General features: G+C 47.4%; 1 protein-coding gene across 1 annotated transcript in view; it reads left to right on the forward strand.

Moving 5' to 3' along the window:
- Positions 1–6,615: 6,615 nt before the first annotated feature.
- LOC126542771 (NPC intracellular cholesterol transporter 2-like) overlaps positions 6,616–18,296 on the forward strand; it is a 39,074-nt gene continuing 27,393 nt past the window's right edge. Inside the window, exon 1 of the mRNA XM_055077481.2 lies at positions 6,616–6,849. Coding sequence (XP_054933456.1) covers positions 6,747–6,849 — 103 coding nt within the window. The 5' untranslated portion in view covers positions 6,616–6,746. The remainder of the gene's footprint in view (positions 6,850–18,296) is intronic.

Consider the following 18,296-nt stretch of genomic DNA (forward strand, 5'->3'; position numbering starts at 1 on the left):
TTTGCTCACAAAACCATAGAAGACTTAAAAGCCAACTCGCAGCAGCAGAAAATACTGAATTAACCAAAAGTAACAGAGAACTCCAGGCAAAATGCCAGACACTTGAGACTCATATACAGAATATCTAGAGAAACGGCTGGTTCACCTTGAACAATATTCTAGAAACTCTAATATTGAAATTCAAAGCGTGCGAAAGGAAGACAATGAGAACGTCGCCTCAAAGATCGCAGAGGCAATAGCGAGCCTGTTCAAGAATCTGACGTAGAAGCATGTCATCGCGTTCCAACCCGAAATCCTGGTCGAAGCAACATCATCGTCCAGTTTAAGTCTAAGGCAAAGCGAGATCTGATGCTAAAAAAAGCAAAAAAGATGGGCATCCGCAACAATGATATCGGACTTTTAGACGATGCGCAGATCTACATAAATAAGCATCTCTGTTCTGCGCTGAAGCGCTTGCTTGGCATGGCGCTGAAGAGCAAGCATGAGATGCAAAATCTGTTTGGTCTTTTAATGTAAAAATATTTGCGCGCAAGTCTGATGATTCCGATGCTATACAAATCGCTCGTGAAGTTGACCTTGAAAAAACTGACTAATAGAGGCTTTCGGCGTTGAACAGCTACCAAAGCAAAAAAGTCAAGATGAACGATAGTATCATAGCCGCGCGCTCTACCCCCTGATGTTTTCCCACAGACTTAATTACAGAAGTCTGTTTTGAACTTGAAAGCACGTTCCGCAGTTGGAAACATATATGAAATCATATGCTTAATTAACCAGTTATTGTTTAAGTTCAACATAATGATAACTGAGACTTGGTACTACGATGGCTGTGATGCGCTTTGTCTTGACGGTTACACACCTCTTTTATTAATCGTCAGAATCGACGAGGCGGTGGTGTTTGTATCTTTGTGAAAGGTTGTTGGACATATGAACTTGTTTCTGATTTTTCTTTAATTACTGATGACTTTGAATTTTTAGCACTTAAAAGTGACGTCGAAGTTGTGGTTGTTATATACCTTCCTCCCGCTGGCGACATCATGAAATTTCTTAATTATTTTGAGGCTTTCTTGGAATATATCTGCTCAAATAAATTTCGTCTTGTATGCGGAGGCGACTTCAACCTTAACATTTTGGAAGACACTCCAAGGACATGCCATTTTATCTCATGCCTTCACTCAGCTGGTTTCACAAATGTAATATCAACGCCAACTCGTATCACAGTATCCAGTTCATCGTTATTAGATCTACTGATCACAAATGCTGACACACTTGTTTCTGACGCCGGTGCTATATCATCCGACATAACCGATCACTGTCCAGTGTTCATGCAATATAGTTCCTCACAAATGCAACAGAAACGTCAACATGATACTATCACAGTTCAGCATTTCTCTTATGAAGGATTGCAGGCTTTCAAGCATGCTATTAGTTTGCATGATTGATCTTTCGTTTACAAAATAAGAAACGTTCATGAAATGTATCTAAAGTTTATAGAGACTTTCACACATCTATTTGTCTCATTTTCCTTTTATAAGGTTGTGGGAGATATGGGCGATTCTCCTCCGTACTCTTGGGACAAAGGAACGACAACACAGTAGTGCAAACAATCACAAGGGCATTTATTGCACCTTTCATAGATCAATGCCTGCTAGCCGAGTTGCCATCCACAAAGCATGCCGATGGGCGCGCGACAAATCTAGAAGTCCGACTCACCGCGACCGATAGCGAGCGAATATGTTCGCCCCATGCTGGATCCCAACGCCTGGTCGTTCGCGTGTAGGGTCACGCCAACGGTGGCGCGTTCGAAGACGGCCACGCGAGGCGGTCTCGCACAAGCATGGGTCGCCGCGCGCGCGCGGGACGTCCACGCCGTGCGCCGACCCGCCGGGAAAGAGCCAGAGCCTTTCTTTCCCGCGCCTAAGTAACCCCGCCGCAGAGCAACACTAGCGCCATCTCTCGCACTGCGCAACCACTCCGACCGCCGCGGGCGCCAGGCCACGCGACGGGCGAAGCCGCCCTGCAGGAGACGAGCTGTGCGGGAAAACTAGATCTCAGGGGAGGCGTGAGAGTCACGCATCCCCACAAGGTTTAAACCGTCAAAGAAAATCAGAACACCATGGGTCACATTTGCTCTTAGACGTATGATAAACAGGAAAATAAGCTATTTCATGCATTCTTGTGATCTCGGGCGGAGGATTTATTCGAGGAATATAAAGCACTTAAAAATAATCTAAACAGTGACCTTCGAAAGGCAAAGATAGCGTATTACGTGAATTTGTTTTCTAGTATCAGTACAAGAAACCCAGATACTACTTCGAAAGCTAAAAACAGTGTTCTGGGACTCAGCAAGAAAGACCACATGCCAGTTGAAATTACACTATACCATCTAGTATTGACCGGTGAAATCCTTGCTGATTGTTTCAATAAACATTTCAGTTCCAGCATAGCGCTAGATAATGATATCTCACTCGTAGGTGATTTAATTATTCGACGCCCTGAAAGCACAGTTCTTAAACCCACAGATGAACCAGAAGTTTATAGAACATTTGTGAGCCTTAACAACAGTAGCGCACTAGATATACACAATCTACGGATAAGGCCTGTAAAATTTGCTTTAGATTATGTTGACCAGGTACTTGATTATATATTCAATTTAGCAGTGGAGTCCGGAGAATTTCTACGTAAAATGAAACGTTCTCGCGTAACCGTTCTGTATAAAGATGGCGACGAAAATATGCTGGGAAACTACCGCCCAATATCGATTATACCAGTATTTGTTAAAGGTTTTGAGAAAATGTTGCATTTCCGGTTTTCAAGTTTTTTCGATAAACCTGATATTATCAGTGATTCCTAGTTTGGTTTCCGGAAAGGAAGATCGATGGAGTTAGCTCTGTTAAGGCTCAAAGAACTCATATTACAAAACATTGACAACAAGCTATACACATTAGGTTTGTTCATGGATTTTACTAAAGCTTTTGATTCACTTCAGCACAATATACTGTTTCATAAGCTAGAAATGTATGATGTTCGGGGCACTCTTCTGGCTTTATTTAAATTATATTTAGCAGATAGATCCCAATGCGTGTGTCTGAACAACTATCACTCATCTTCAATGCCGATTAGTAGAGGTGTCCCGCAGGGAAGCGCATTAGGCCCCCTTCTTTTTAATGTCTTTAAAATGACATCGTAAATATTGACAAGACAGTGAAATTTATAATGTATGCTGATGATGCCACAGTCTTACTGTCTGGCGAAAATCCACATGAGTTGGCAGAAAAATGTAATCGATTATTAGATAACATTAAATCATGATCACTATCAAGTAATTATTTAACCCCAGGAAAACAAAGGTAATAATTTTCGGATCTAGAAACAAGACACTGAATATTAAACAAGATATGTCCATAGAACAGAAAACCGACATTGTTGATGAACACAAGATCCTTGGTGTGGCATTTTCATCTCATCTAAGTTGGGATTCTCACATAAATAACTGATGTAAGAAACCTTCCTTAATTACGAGAGTTTTATCGCGTTGCCGAGAAATCCTCCTAAGACATATAAACAAGAAATAAACAATAAACAAGAAATATTTCTGTACTAATTCATTTATTCATTCACTTTTTCTATCAATATAGGGTCTTCATTAGTAATGGACTTTGTTCTACAAAACAGGTTACTCTGGTTTCTGATGCCTAGTGTATTATTGTTTCATTCTTGTTAATTGGTATCAATATAACTGATGTTATTTTATATTAATGCGGTTAGTTTTTCTATTAGTTGTGTTACCATTTCTTTCTGTTAGTAAAATTAGTGTTACGTATTATGGTAGAATAGTGCTTTTTAGCTTCAATATATGTTTGTTGTGTATCGCAACACAAATGCATTGTTTTTTTTTCTTTTCAAGTAAGAGTGCACGTTCTTAATTAATGTATAATGATATTCTACTAGCTGCGTAAACAACTTTCGTGTGTGATGGTTTTAAACATCTGTTATCAGTTTACCTGTCGCATGTCGCCATGCATGTATGGTCTCCTGGGCCCCGTCAAGCTGTTTTCTTGCAGCTTTTAGCCCAGGAGTCCAGCCAGGATATTTTCTGGTAAATAAAGAAACATGAATTGATGCGGGTGGGAGCGCAGTCACGTGGTGTTTTTTCATTTCTTGTAGGGTTTCTGTACCAGTTGGAAAAAATATTGTACACAATTATTACGTCGCTGAAAACACCGCAGTATGATGTCATTTGGAGGTGCCTACAAACGCCTCATTGACACTTTGATCATAACGACTGTACTTCTCGAGTTAGATAATAATAATAATTACCTGATTAAATCTCAGTAACGAAAAATTTACTGGCGGCTACTACACTGTACTGGAAACAATATGCACTAGATTTTCTTCGAGTAACGCAATTGCTCTCTTCTTAAGTATTGGTGCATGATAGTTGGGGAACATTGTATAATTCACTCAGTAACCGAAATGAGCCCAAGCCGGATTCACTCGAAATCAGAATCGACAGCAACCTGTGCAGGAGCGCCTATACCCAGACTCACAGAACAAAATAAAAAGATGCTGCATTTTCTCCGGAAAGGCGAAGCATTATTAGTCATAGCGAAGTGTACGACAATTACACGAAAGAAGATTACACCACAGAGAAACGCCAGGTTCTTGGTGGTGGGAGAGGACTCAGCTAGGCTGTGAAGTTGAACTGTCTCCTACTATGAGATCTTGTAAATTCTCACATTAGGCCGTCACTTCAGTGAACGATTTTTCGAAGTCACAAGAAGTTTCTTCAAGTGCAAGAAATATATACAGCGTGTCCCAGCTAACTTGGACCAAGGTTTTAAAAATACCCAAGAGCTCTAGAGAAATCGTACCGACTGCATAGTAGCCGTAGTCGTATGCACTTACGGCCAGCATTTTTTTCACCACGAAGTATTGCTTAATTAATTACTTTTAATTAGTGAACGTTTTGATTATTGCTTGAATCGCTAACATATCAATTACAATGTTGTACGGCACCTTACATAACCTCCTAATCAAGCATTTATTTCACGCTGAAGTGGTCCTGGTTGTTGTTTCCAAGAAAAAACAAAAGCCCGCAAAATACGCGAAATACGAAATAGATGTGCACTCGCACGCCGCTACTAAAGCGCCTACAAGCAACCATTGAAAGATATACGGCTGCATTCTCTTATCGCCACATCGTACAAGGCTCCGCAACGCTTATCAATTAGTAAGCGGCGTGTTCTCTTGATGCCGCGACCATAACATAGCGTGAAGCCCTGTACCGAGCTGCCGCCGCTAGTAAAGCCGTGTATCCGTGGCTATTCACTTGGGAGCGCTTAAGTAGCAGCGCGCGAGCGCCTATTTCGTATTTTGGATGTTTCGCGCGCTTTTGTTTTGTTTTTTTCTCGGAAAAACCAACGAGGCAAAGCTGAGCACTAAACAAATGCTTGATACGGAGGTTATTTGAGGTTCCCTATAACTTTGTAATTGATATGTTTGCGATTCAAGCAATAATTAAGAAGCTCACTAATTAAAAGTAATTAATTAATACTTCGTGATGAATAATAATCTGGCTGTAAATACATACGACTACGGCTACTATGCAGTCGGTACGATTTCTCTAGAGCTCTTGGGTATTCTAAACATCTTGGTCCAAGTTAGCTGGGACACCCTGTATATATACATTTATATGGGGTTCGGAAAGCTAGTCGTGCTCCAGCCCCCCCTGGGAAAATGAAAACTTTCTGCCTATGGGAAAACAAGCATCCACCGAGATATACCGTCCCTACTACCTTTTCCCAAATGAGGCTCAAGTGCCAGCCCTTTCAATAAATATGTTCATTAATTCACTGAAAAGGCTTTAGGCGGCCTAAATCATGGCGTAAAACAGAACCAGTCGTAAGCGGTAGTTCGAGTTGTAGTTGATCTGTCATACTAGCAAATTAGAGAAACAGATACATTGTGGGACAACACAAACATTTAGTGATTCCAGTCGATCGTTCTTGCTAGCCCGTATACTTTTCCCCAACCACAACTTTTTTTTCTTTTTCTTCTTCATCTTCTTCTGTCTAAGGTTCATATGTCACGGACTTTTACGGTCGGTTCTTCACGGGGCGTCGTCAGCAGAGCTTGACAGTTTTGGTTGTTGACTAGTGTCAGCGATGCAAGCGGACAACTTCTTTCCCGATTGGCGATCTCGTAACATGCTTAAGCGCGTGCCAATATATGCAGTGTGAGCAACGTTCGATTACCAAACGGTATTTTCAGCTTCCCACTTGCTCATCTTGCGCCATTGTGTTTACCGCTTCCGGAGTTTCCTGTTCCTGATCCCGCGTACAGTGTCTATAATGAGCTGCCCCGTTCCCGCGCGAGCTTTACGGCCACCTGAACATTTTCTTCGACGGCCCGTCCGGTTTCCCTTTGAAAGCCCTTTCAATCTCCTTTCCCGCTTGCCTCCACGGACGACAAAGAGGGGTAAGGGTCATCCACGGGGACACAAATGGTCCCAGAAACGCGAGCCACGTCGCAAAAGGCAGTAGGGACCCCGAGTTCAATGCCCCTCGGCGCGTCTAAGAAAGGAGGCCCGGCATTCATGAAAAAAAAAAGGGAGTTTCCACACAGCGGGGTGAGTCGGGGTGGACGTTGTTGGTCAGTCTGCTGTACTCGCCGTCAAACTATAGAAACGGCTACCGTAGACCTCGGACTGCAACGAGCCGAGAGACCAGTGTACAACTATACGCACGATGGTCGGGCTCTCTGCGAAGGTGTTGCCCCTGCTAGTGGTCGTTGCGGCAGCCATGGCCAGCACCGGGTCCGCGGCGGATTCGGTGGCCTTCAAGGATTGCGGTAAGCAAGCTCCAGATGCAAGCGTCGCGTGTAGACGTGGGTGTGTATCTAGATGTATACAGACCTAGGCAGCTGCATGTATAGTGCGACAGGTAGGTAACGTCGAGCGAGCAGTATAGTCAATATGATTTTCTTCCTCGTGCTTTAGCGGGTACTTAAAACATTGGAGGGCATTAAGCTTCGCCTTTAAAAGTGGAACGCCATAGCACTCAAAGGCCCCTGACTGCTTTTCATGCTTCCCGGAAACTGCAGCATATGTAAACAGGGAAACGCTGGCGGCGAACGCTATGCACGAAGACAAGCTTTCTGGTAGAAACGCGGCCTCTTGCCTGGGTCGATCTCCTGTTATTGTTTCGCACATTTAATATTTCAGTCTGAGAAGAGATAACATAAAAGATGTACGCTGTCGGTGTTTATTATTATTATTATTATTATTACATTTGTTTGTGGGCTGCCGTTCGCAAAATTCCGAGGAATAACTTTGCAAAGAGTGAAACACAAGGTATGAGCAACTTTGGTGGTAGAAGAGTGATTGGGTATGCATGGTTTGGAATTTGGTTCGAAATTCCTTTTGCCGAATCGACGTCCGACGCTGGACGCCGAGCGCTGGACGCCGAGCGCTGGACGCTGGCGCTGGATTTTCTGCAACACGGGGCCCTTAACGCTAGCGCATTAAAAATGCGGCAGATCCAACGAGTTTGAATCTATATACAGCGAAGCTTTTTGTGAGTACATAAAGCGTCCAAACACGAGTTTGTGCTTATCGAATGTCCGCACAGAGTGACACGGAAGGCTTTGTCCGGACATTGTAGAGAGTCTAATGTAATGCCGCCGCTGCTGCCGCGGATGCGCGAATGCAAGCTTTCTGGTTCTTTCTTTTTTCATTCCTCGCACGGCCGGCGCCGCCGCTGCTGCTGCGATGATGATGATCATGATGATGATGATGATGATGATTTATTGGCATTTTCTTGGAAACGGGGTGGGGACAAATCGTCCCCTAGCCTGGTTGAGTTACTCAAGTATGCTATCAATGCTTTTCCTTCTGGAATTTTTGTGTACATCTCTTTAATCTTCTCTATCTACAATACACCGGTATATACTTATGCCTGTAATGGATCCAGTCGTATCAGCCTCTTGCTCATCTCGACCGCTGACCGGTTGCTACCTCTGTCTACCTTAAATCCAAGCGCTTCTGGAAGTTGTACGTTACGTATTGGTCTCGCTGGGTGAATCTCTTCGGATGTGCGGAGTGGTCTCAGGATTCTTGCTGCAGCATACACATGCCTCATCTAATTGCGAATATTTGCTCTGGTATGTTTTTGTTCCTAGGCAACCAGCTCGAGCCTCAAATAGCAAGGTACTTTCCTTCATGTTATCGTACAAATTTTCCCTTCTAATTTTTTTCTCATTGTTGTAAATTTCTATGGTCTTTTTCGTTTTCATTATTTGCGTCCAATTCGCTGTCTCTGCTCCTCTCACTTTCTTTCTGATTACTCCTGGTTGTCTATTTGCAATTTCCACTACCCTGTACTTGGTTGCCAACTTTCTTGACCTCTTTCTCCATTCTGTGTCCACACTTTTTGGGTACATATATTTGTTCACTTTAGCCGCCCATTTCTTTTGATCCATGTTGCTGAGTCTTCTTTCAAAACTAATTTTGCTCTGTGCTTCTCTGACTTCAAACGAAGCCCAGCCCATGTCCCCTTGCACTGCTTCATTTGTGGTTTTGCCGTGGCCTCCCAAAGCCAACCGGCCCACCAATATTTGGTTAACTTCCAACCCCGACAAAATATCCGATTTTAGGCACAGAATGGCATTTGCGAACATCAGCGCTGGCACCACGACTCCTTACCAAATTTCACGTACCGCCTCACATTTATTGTGGCCCCAAAGTACCCTATGTTTCATTATTGCCGCATTCCGCTTCCCTTTTATTTTCTAGTTTTGTTGGTGGGTGCTTAAGTATAAGTCTTTATATTGCTTGACTACGGGTATGACTTGCTGTTGGATCGACACCATGCACGAAGTTACCCGTCTCTTCATTAAAGGTCCTAACTCCTGATTTCTCTGTGCTAAATCAGGTCTAGATTTGTCGTTGCGTTGCCACACATATTGGCCAGTGTCTGTAAATTCCTTGCATTGTCCATAGGCAACACTATGTCGTCCGCATGCATCAGTGCAGGGACCTTCTGTTGCACCATTTGTCCATTACGCGAGTATGATAAATCAAATCCTAATTGACCCACCGTGGGTGCTTAGTGACTATGGTGCTGGGCTGCTAAGCACGAGGTCGTGGGATCGAATCCCGGCCACGGCCTCCGCATTTCGATGGGGGCGAAATGCGAAAACACCCGTGTACTTAGATTTGGGCGCACGTTAAAGAACCCCAGGTGGTCCATATTTTCGGAGTCCCGCACTACGGCGTGCCTCATAATCAGCTCGTGGTTCTGGCGCGTAAAACCCCATTATTAAAAAAATAATAATAAATCCTAATTGACTGTTTTCCAGTTGTCTTTCTATGCCCTTAACATAAAGCGTGAACAACAATGGAGACGTAGCGCATCCTTGGTTCAGTCCGTGGTGAATTTCAACCACTCCATTACAATTTCGGCCTTCCCATACAATTTTACTTGGTTGTCTCTGTATATCTCCCTCTAAACGCCGGATGGATGGGTGGATGGATGGGTGGATGGATGCTATGACCGTCCCCTTTGGAACGGGGCGGAGGGTTGCGCCACCAAACTCTTATTATATTGCCTAATGCCCTACCTATGTTAAATGAAAGAAAGAAAAGGAAAAAAAGAACGCGAAAAATTCCTATCACCAAACTTTCTGAACCCTTATTGGGAACTTTGTTCTTGTGCGTCTCCTTTGTTTGTAGTTTCTCTACTTTTCTTCCACCAATCGCCTCTTACTAATCTCTATTGCGGACATGTTTACTTTCCCGCTGCTCTCGCTGAACCGAAGGGTTTCATGTAGGCCAGAGGTGCCTAAATCGACCGCTGGGCAGAAAGCTTCACATTCTAATAAAAACGTGGTCCATCGTTTCCCCAGCTTTACCGCAGCCAAACACATGCGTCTTCTTCCTTCTTATATGTCGCTTTATAGGTTGTTACGTTTCGCCTACAACGCGCGGTAATGCCGGCGCGGATGCAACGGACGCCGGGGCTTTGTTCAAAGCGGCGGACATTTTGGCCCGTCCGACGCCGCCGCAACGCCTACCCGCCAAGCGTGCCCAGGCGTGTTTCAGTGCCACGTGTCTTCGTGTGTGCGTGTGTGTGTGTGTGCCCTCGCTTGTCAAAGCGCGGCAGCCGGGGAGCGGAGTTCCCCGAATGAGGAGCCTGGAGGTCTCTCGGCTCAACTGTTCGCGCCGTCATGTGGGTGAGGGTTGGCAATGCGTCACTACACTCGGTTCAGCAGGTCTCTCGGCCCGACAGTTCGCGCCGTCGTGGGCTCCTGCTGCGCCGTCCCGTGACCTTCATCCCGTGACCTTCCCTCCTTCCCTTTTGGACCGCGACGCCGGGAGTATAAGAGCAGCTGCCCCCGGACGCCAGGAGAGGGGCTCCGATTTGTACTGTTGAGTTACGTGCTCTCCCGTCTCTCCACTTCGGTCGACCTGACCGGCCGCTCTTTTGCTATGTTAGAATAAACAAGTTGTTCTGTTACCAGTCTTCTCATGCTTTGCCGGGACCTTCGGATGCTTCCAGTGCCCCAGGCCGCCAGGCCAACGCTACCCTTGGGGCTTGCGACCCATTGGCAATAACGGGCGTCAGCACCGAGACCCCAACAACTCGTGCCAGCGGTGCGATTCCAACATCTGGTTGGCAGCGGAGAGATCGCGACAACGGAGGCCAGCAGCGAAGAGATGCGGTTGACTGTATGCTGAGCAGCTCAACGACCATCCGGGAGCAGTGCAACGAGCCCTGTGTGATGACTGGTTGCCTGCAGCGGAACGACTGCGCTGAAGTCTTGGCTGCAAGGTTTGGTGAGTGCGGGACTTTCTTCTTCTGAGTTTTGCCAGGCTTTTGTTAGTGTTAGAAACAGAGCTGGTAATTGTGGTTGTCGTTGCTACCGGGTTAGTTTGCGGCAAGACAATAGTAGGCAGTAGAGAAAGCAGCATTCAGAGCAGCCATGGATTTGAAGTCGTTGCGCAAACCGAAATTGCTGGAGCTTGCGAGAGAGTTGGGTCTGGATGTCTCAGACAAACTCAGAAAACCAGAACTGCTAAGGGCTATTCTTGAGTTAGAAGCTGAGGATGACGAGCTGTCGGAATGCCTTGAGACCATTGAGGAAAGGGAGACGGCAAAAAGACAGGAGCGCGAACTTAAAGAACAAAAAGAGAAAGAAAAAGAAGAGCGCGACCGTCAACACGCTTTGGAAATGAAGCGTCTCGAGTTAGAGATGGAACGCGCTCGTAATGGAAGTCAGGCACACGGTGCAGGAGAACGAGTATTGTTCAAAATGACTGACCTGATGCGGCCGTTTAAGCTTGGAGAGGACATTGGTTTGTTCCTGGTTAACTTTGAGCGAACGTGCGAGAAGCAGGGGTTCTCTCGGGAAACGTGGCCACAGCGCTTGCTCACTTTGCTACCCGGCGAGGCGGCCGACGTAGTCGCTCGCTTGGAGAGAGAGGAGGCAGAGGATTTCGACAAAGTGAAATCGAGTCTGCTAAAAAAGTACCGGCTGTCAGCGGAGGCGTTCCGTCGGAAGTTTCGGGAAAATGAGAAAGGCAAAAGTGAGTCATATACAGAGTTTGCGTACAGGCTTATGTCAAACATGCAGGAGTGGCTCAAAGAAGAGAAAGCGTTTGGTGACCATGAGAAAGTTCTGCAGTGTTTCGGGCTAGAACAGTTTTATAGTCGGTTACCTGAGAACGTGCGGTACTGGGTCTTGGATAGGCCAGACGTTAGTACGGTGGCTAGAGCCGCTGAGTTAGCCGAGGAGTTTGTGACGCGTCGGGCTCGTGGAGCTAAGGACGGTCAAAAGGGTGAATTTGGCTCCAAGTTTGAGAGGCCAAAGTTCACGCCCATGAGAGCAAAGGGGGACACACGTAGTGCGGATGCGAGTGAAAGCAGTCCGACCGAACGTAAGGAGACGGCGGCAACCGAAGCCGAACGCAGAAAGCGGTTCGAGATGAGGCAAGCGCGCGTTTGTTATACGTGCCAGAAGCCGGGTCACTTTTCGGCGCAGTGTCCAGAAACAAAACCAAAAGTCGTGTTTTTGTCATTATGCAGCACTGACGAGAACATCAAGCTTCTCGAGCCTTACATGCGAGACCTCCTCGTGAACGGGAAAGAGTGCCGAGTGCTTCGCGATTCCGCAGCTACAATGGATGTAGTTCACCCCTCTTACGTAGAACCCGATATGTTCACGGGCGAGTGCGCATGGATCAAGCAAGCAGTGGAAGCTCATAGCGTGTGTCTGCCGGTAGCAAAAGTGCTTATTGAAGGACCTTTCGGAGCACTTGAGACGGAGGCCGCAGTGTCATCTATGCTGCCCCCCCAGTACCCGTACCTATTTTCGAACAGGTCCGATCACCTCCTGCACGAGAAGGGGCTTTTGTTTGGTGAGGCTAGCGTTCAGGCCTTAACCAGATCGAAGGTTCGGGAGCTCGCTGCAAAGGCGGTAGTTGCGGGGCCGACGTTGTTGAACGATGAAAAAGGGTCAGAGGCGCAGCAAGCTAGTATTCAGAGCACGCCCGAACGGGATAAAATTGAGCCTGTAGCGTTAAAGGCACCAGATACTGGAGAGGAAATTCCCGATGCGGGAAAGTTAGAAGAGCTTCCGGGACTAGGCTCAGTGACGAACAGGAAAGACACCGATCAAGTCATTAGTGACTTAATAAGTAAAGCATCGCTGTCGCCTGAGCAGAAAACAGAACTACACCAGCTCTTACAAGAGTTTCAAGGTCTGTTCTCTGAGAGGCCTGGTAGGACTTCTGTCCTTACTCATGACATAGAACTTACCTCCCCAGAGCCAGTACGATCCAAGGCGTACCGGGTGTCACCCCGCCAGAGCGATATTATGGAGGCTGAGGTAACGAAAATGCTACAGCTCGGTGTTATTGAAGCGGGTGAGAGTGATTATACCTCCCCTTCGATTTTAGTTGAGGTACCGGGCAAGGAACCTCGTCCTTGCGTCGACTACCGCAGGCTTAATTCCATCACTAAGGATCAAATTTATCCGATCCCTAACATCGAGGAGCGCCTTGAGAGAGTGAGTAGCGCTCAGTTTATTTCCACCCTAGATCTTGTCAGGGGTTATTGGCAGGTTCCACTTACAGAAGAGGCTAGTAGGTATGCGGCATTCATTTCACCAATGGGGACATTCCGTCCTAAAGTTTTGAGTTTTGTTTTGAAGAACGCGCCATACTGCTTTTCAAGCCTCATGGATAAAGTGTTGCGGGGACAGCAAGAATTCGCTTTACCGTATCTAGACGACGTAGCAATATTCTCCGCATCCTGGCCGGAACATATGGCGCACTTGCGGGCAGTGCTAACCCGCCTGCGCGATGCGGGCTTGACAGTCAAGGCTCCCAAGTGCCAGTTAGCACAGGCCGAGGTTGTCTACCTCGGACACGTGATTGGTCGGGGTCGTCGCCGCCCCTCTGAAATAAAGGTGGCCGCTGTGCGAGACTTCCCGCAACCGCGTACGAAGACCGATATTCGGTCGTTCTTAGGTGTCGCCGGCTACTATCAGAGGTACATCCCCAGGTACTCTGATATCGCGGCTCCCTTGACGGATGCTCTAAGAAAGACAGAGCCGCAAACAGTCGTCTGGGATGAGACGAAGGAAAGAGCTTTTAGCGCCCTAAAGAGCGCCCTAACAAGCCAGCCTGTGCTACGATCGCCCGACTACACAAAAGGGTTCGTTGTTCAGTGTGATGCTAGTGAGCGAGGCATGGGCGTTGTACTGTGCCAACGGGAAAATGGAGAAGTAGAACACCCCGTCCTGTATGCTAGTCGTAAGCTGACCAGTCGTGAGCAGGCGTATAGCGCCACCGAGAAAGAGTGTGCGTGTATCGTGTGGGCCGTTCAGAAATTGTCATGTTACCTAGCCGGCTCGAGGTTTATCATTGAAACGGATCACTGCCCTCTCCAATGGCTGCAGACCATCTCTCCCAAAAATGGCCGCCTCCTGCGCTGGAGCCTCGCTTTGCAACAATATTCCTTTGAGGTGCGTTACAAAAAGGGGAGTCTCAACGGTAACGCCGATGGCTTAAGTCGAAGCCCCTAACGTGGGAATCAGCCTCAAAATTGCTTGTTACTGATGTTTTTCTTCCTGAGGCAGGATTTTTTTTAACTTATTGCTTTTGTGTAGTGTTTCAAAGTGATGATGTGCTTTTTAGTGCAATTTTTCCGATTTGTGGACGCGTTCTGAGTGCTGCTAAACTACTGTAAGGAACTAGGCAGCAGTATAAAAGGGGAAAGAGCCTGGCAGGGCTTAGTGAGGGTTGTGCCGTGCTTGCTGACTGAGCGGTTGACTTTCAGGCGTGGTTCTAACGCTTGCCGGAAACGAGAACAAAAATGTCAACTCTCCCGAAGTCACTTTGCAGTGTCCTGTGTGCACCTGAACGTGAGAACGAGGGCTTCTCTGTGCGCTGCGCTCAAGAAACGCCAAAGGACGCCCGACTTCGGTTATGAGCATCATCGAGCGACATCCCTCCGGACAGCGGATGCAGTCCCCTGACCATCGGGATCTCCTTCCCCCGGCGGGGCGGTCTGTTACGTTTCGCCTACAACGCGCGGTAATGCCGGCGCGGATGCAACGGACGCCGGGGCTTTGTTCAAAGCGGCGGACATTTTGGCCCGTCCGACGCCGCCGCAACGCCTACCCGCCAAGCGTGCCCAGGCGTGTTTCAGTGCCACGTGTCTTCGTGTGTGCGTGTGTGTGTGTGTGCCCTCGCTTGTCAAAGCGCGGCAGCCGGGGAGCGGAGTTCCCCGAATGAGGAGCCTGGAGGTCTCTCGGCTCAACTGTTCGCGCCGTCGTGTGGGTGAGGGTTGGCAATGCGTCACTACACTCGGTTCAGCAGGTCTCTCGGCCCGACAGTTCGCGCCGTCGTGGGCTCCTGCTGCGCCGTCCCGTGACCTTCATCCCGTGACCTTCCCTCCTTCCCTTTTGGACCGCGACGCCGGGAGTATAAGAGCAGCTGCCCCCGGACGCCAGGAGAGGGGCTCCGATTTGTACTGTTGAGTTACGTGCTCTCCCGTCTCTCCACTTCGGTCGACCTGACCGGCCGCTCTTTTGCTATGTTAGAATAAACAAGTTGTTCTGTTACCAGTCTTCTCATGCTTTGCCGGGACCTTCGGATGCTTCCAGTGCCCCAGGCCGCCAGGCCAACGCTACCCTTGGGGCTTGCGACCCATTGGCAATAACGGGCGTCAGCACCGAGACCCCAACAACTCGTGCCAGCGGTGCGATTCCAACAAGGTGCGTGCTCTAAGGCATCCTGATCTCGCTTCGAAAAGTAATGAGCTTCCCTTTGAGTTATCGTAAATTGTTTGCTTCCTGATTTCGTCCCGACGTATTGTCTGTCTGTCTGTCTGTCTGTGTCCGTCCGTCCGTCCGTCCGTCCGTCCGTCCGTCCGTCCGTCCGTCCGTCCGTCTGTCTGTCTGTCTGTCTGTCTGTCTGTCTGTCTGTCTGTCTGTCCGTCTGTCCGTCTGTCTGTCTGTCTGTCTGTCTGTCTGTCCGTCCGTCCGTCCGTCCGTCTGTCTGTCTGTCTGTCCGTGTGTCAGTCCGTCCGTTCGTCCGTCCGTCCGTCCGTCCGTCCGATTTCGTTTTTTCCTCTTAAGTATTTACCCATAGCAAATTTCTTTTCCATTGCGTCCATCCACAAGATTTTCTCATGTAGCCTCTCTGACTTTCCGCTTGACGTTCTTTGTTGTCATGTTGTTCACCATATACCGGTCGCATATACTTGCTGGTCATATGCTGGTCGGCTTCCCTAGTTCTTTTCCTCCACTGTGAATCAATGCATACCTATTTTTTTACAAATACCTGAACATTCTCCCAGCCCGTTTACTTTCTTCCATATATTCCTCAGCCGTTCTTCATAATCAATTTTACTTTGAGCTTCCCTCACTTCAAAACATGTCCAGCCCATATCACCCTGCACGGCTTCATTTATAGTCTTCTCGTGAGCGCCCAATGCGAGGCGTCTCACTGACCTTTGGTTGCCATCGAGTCCTGATTGTACACCTGAATTCAAGCAAAAAACCGCATTACCAAATGTAAACCCTGGAACCATTACACATTTCCACATACCCCGGAGCACCTCGTACCTATTTTATCCCCATAGCGCTTTGTGCTTCATTATGGCCGCATTTCTCTTCCCCTTTGCTGTTATTGTTTTTTCCTGTGTTTCCATCTGTTACGTTCGTTTATCCCTATATCAAGGTATTTATGTTCTTTTACCGGAGGTATTTTCTGGATGCGCGGAGGCAAGCGCCATCTGATGATGGTGCAAGGAACCCAGCTGCCCGCGCGGCGTGCGTCCTCCACTGTGATTGGTTGGGCTATTCTGCAAGAGAACAGCCTGGCCGCAGCATGCACGATCACGAAACCCTGCGAGTTTCGCAATGAAAAGCTTTGCTTTTAAAAGAGGTCAATGAGCGGGGCTCGAACCGGAACTCTCTGAGTAGTCGCCGACATTTGTTTACAAGGTCTTCTCTGTCTGATTGGATCACTGCGCACAACATACATTTGCAGAGTCACATGATCGAGGCATGCGCACCGTCTCTTGAAACAACGCAATACAGACACACACTGCATGTGCAAGAAGCCACCGATTTTTGGTTTGTTTGTAATGCGACAGGTTATGCAAGTCAAGACAGCTGGTGCGGTGCACACAAAGCGGTATCTGAGTGTAACTAAAGTGTAACGGCTGAGTGCGAGAGAGAGAGACAAATCTTTTTGCACATTCTAGGCCATCGTCATCAGTCATCATCATCCTCAGCCTGGCTACGCCCACTGCAGGACAAAGGCCTCTCCCATACTTCTCCAACTACCCTGGTCATGTGCTAATTGTGGCCATGTTGCCCCTGCAAACTTCTTAATCTCATCCGCCCACCTAACTTTATGCCGCCCCCTGCTACGCTTTCCTTCCCTTGGAATCCAGTCCGTAACCCTTAATGCCCATCGGTTATTTTCCCTCCTCATTAAATGTCCTGCCCATGCCCATTTCTTTTTCTTCATTTCAACTAAGATGTCATTAACCCGCGTTTGTTCCCTCACCCAATCTGCTCTTTTCTTATCCCTTAACGTTACACCTATCATTCTTCTTTACATAGTTTTTTGCGTCGTCCTCAATTTAAGTAGAACCCTTTCGTAAGCCTCCAGCTTTCTGCCCCGTACTGAGTACTGGTAAGACACAGCTGTTATACACTTTTCTCTGGAGGGATAATGGCAACCTGCTGTTCATGATATGAGAATGCCTGCCAAATGCACCCCAGTCCATTCTTATTCTTCTGATTATTTCCGTCTCATGATCCGGATCCGCGGTCACTACCTGTCCTAAGTAGATGTATTCCCTTACCACTACCAGTGCCTCGCTACCTATCGTAAACTGCTGTTCTCTTCCGAGACTGTCAAACATTACTTTAGTTTTCTGCAGATTAATTTTTAGACCCACCCTTCTACTTTGCCTCTCCAGGTCAGTGAGCATGCATTGCAATTGGTCTCCTGAGTTACTAAGCAAGGCAATATAATCAGCGAATCGCAAGTTACTAAGGTATTCTCCATTAACTCTTATCCCCAATTCTTCCCAATCCAGGTCTCTGAATACCTCCTGTAAACACGCTGTGAATAGCATTGGGGAGATCGTATCTCCCTGCCTGACGCCCTTCTTTATTGGGATTTTGTTGTTTTCTTTATGGAGGACTACGGTGGCTGTGGAGCCGCTATAGATATCTTTCAGTATTTTTGCATACGGCTCGTCTACACCCCGATTCCGTAATGCCTGCATCCTTATCAGTACCACAGATAAATTCAGCAGCATCACAGGCAGGCCTGATCATGCATCTGGGCTCTTAGTCAGCGCGTGAGTTCTTGTCTGCGTAGTGTTTGATCCAGGATTGAGCAGACGATATAAAAACCAAGTATTTAGCGACATTAGCAATGAATTCAGCGAGTGTTTAAAATGGGCATGCTCGAGGCGAGCTTACGGTCAGGGGCGGCACCAGCATTTTTATGTTGGAAAGGGGCACAGGCGGACCTACCGGGGAGCAAGGGGGGTGGGGGGTGGGGGGCAAGCTTCCTCTCCACTTTCAAAAGTGGAGGGGAAGCTATGTCTAGAGATAGCCTATATAGCGTCGCCGTGTCAATATCTTATCACCATCAAAAATCTGATCAAACCTCTTACAGGTATAAGTGTCCAATTTCATCGTGTAATCACGTTTAATCGTAGATGTGCTAGTGAAAATGACCTTGGTCGAACGTGCAGAGCCAT

The sequence above is a fragment of the Dermacentor andersoni genome, chromosome 2, assembly GCF_023375885.2.
Source record: "Dermacentor andersoni chromosome 2, qqDerAnde1_hic_scaffold, whole genome shotgun sequence".
In the NCBI taxonomy this organism is placed as follows: Eukaryota; Metazoa; Arthropoda; class Arachnida; order Ixodida; family Ixodidae; genus Dermacentor; species Dermacentor andersoni.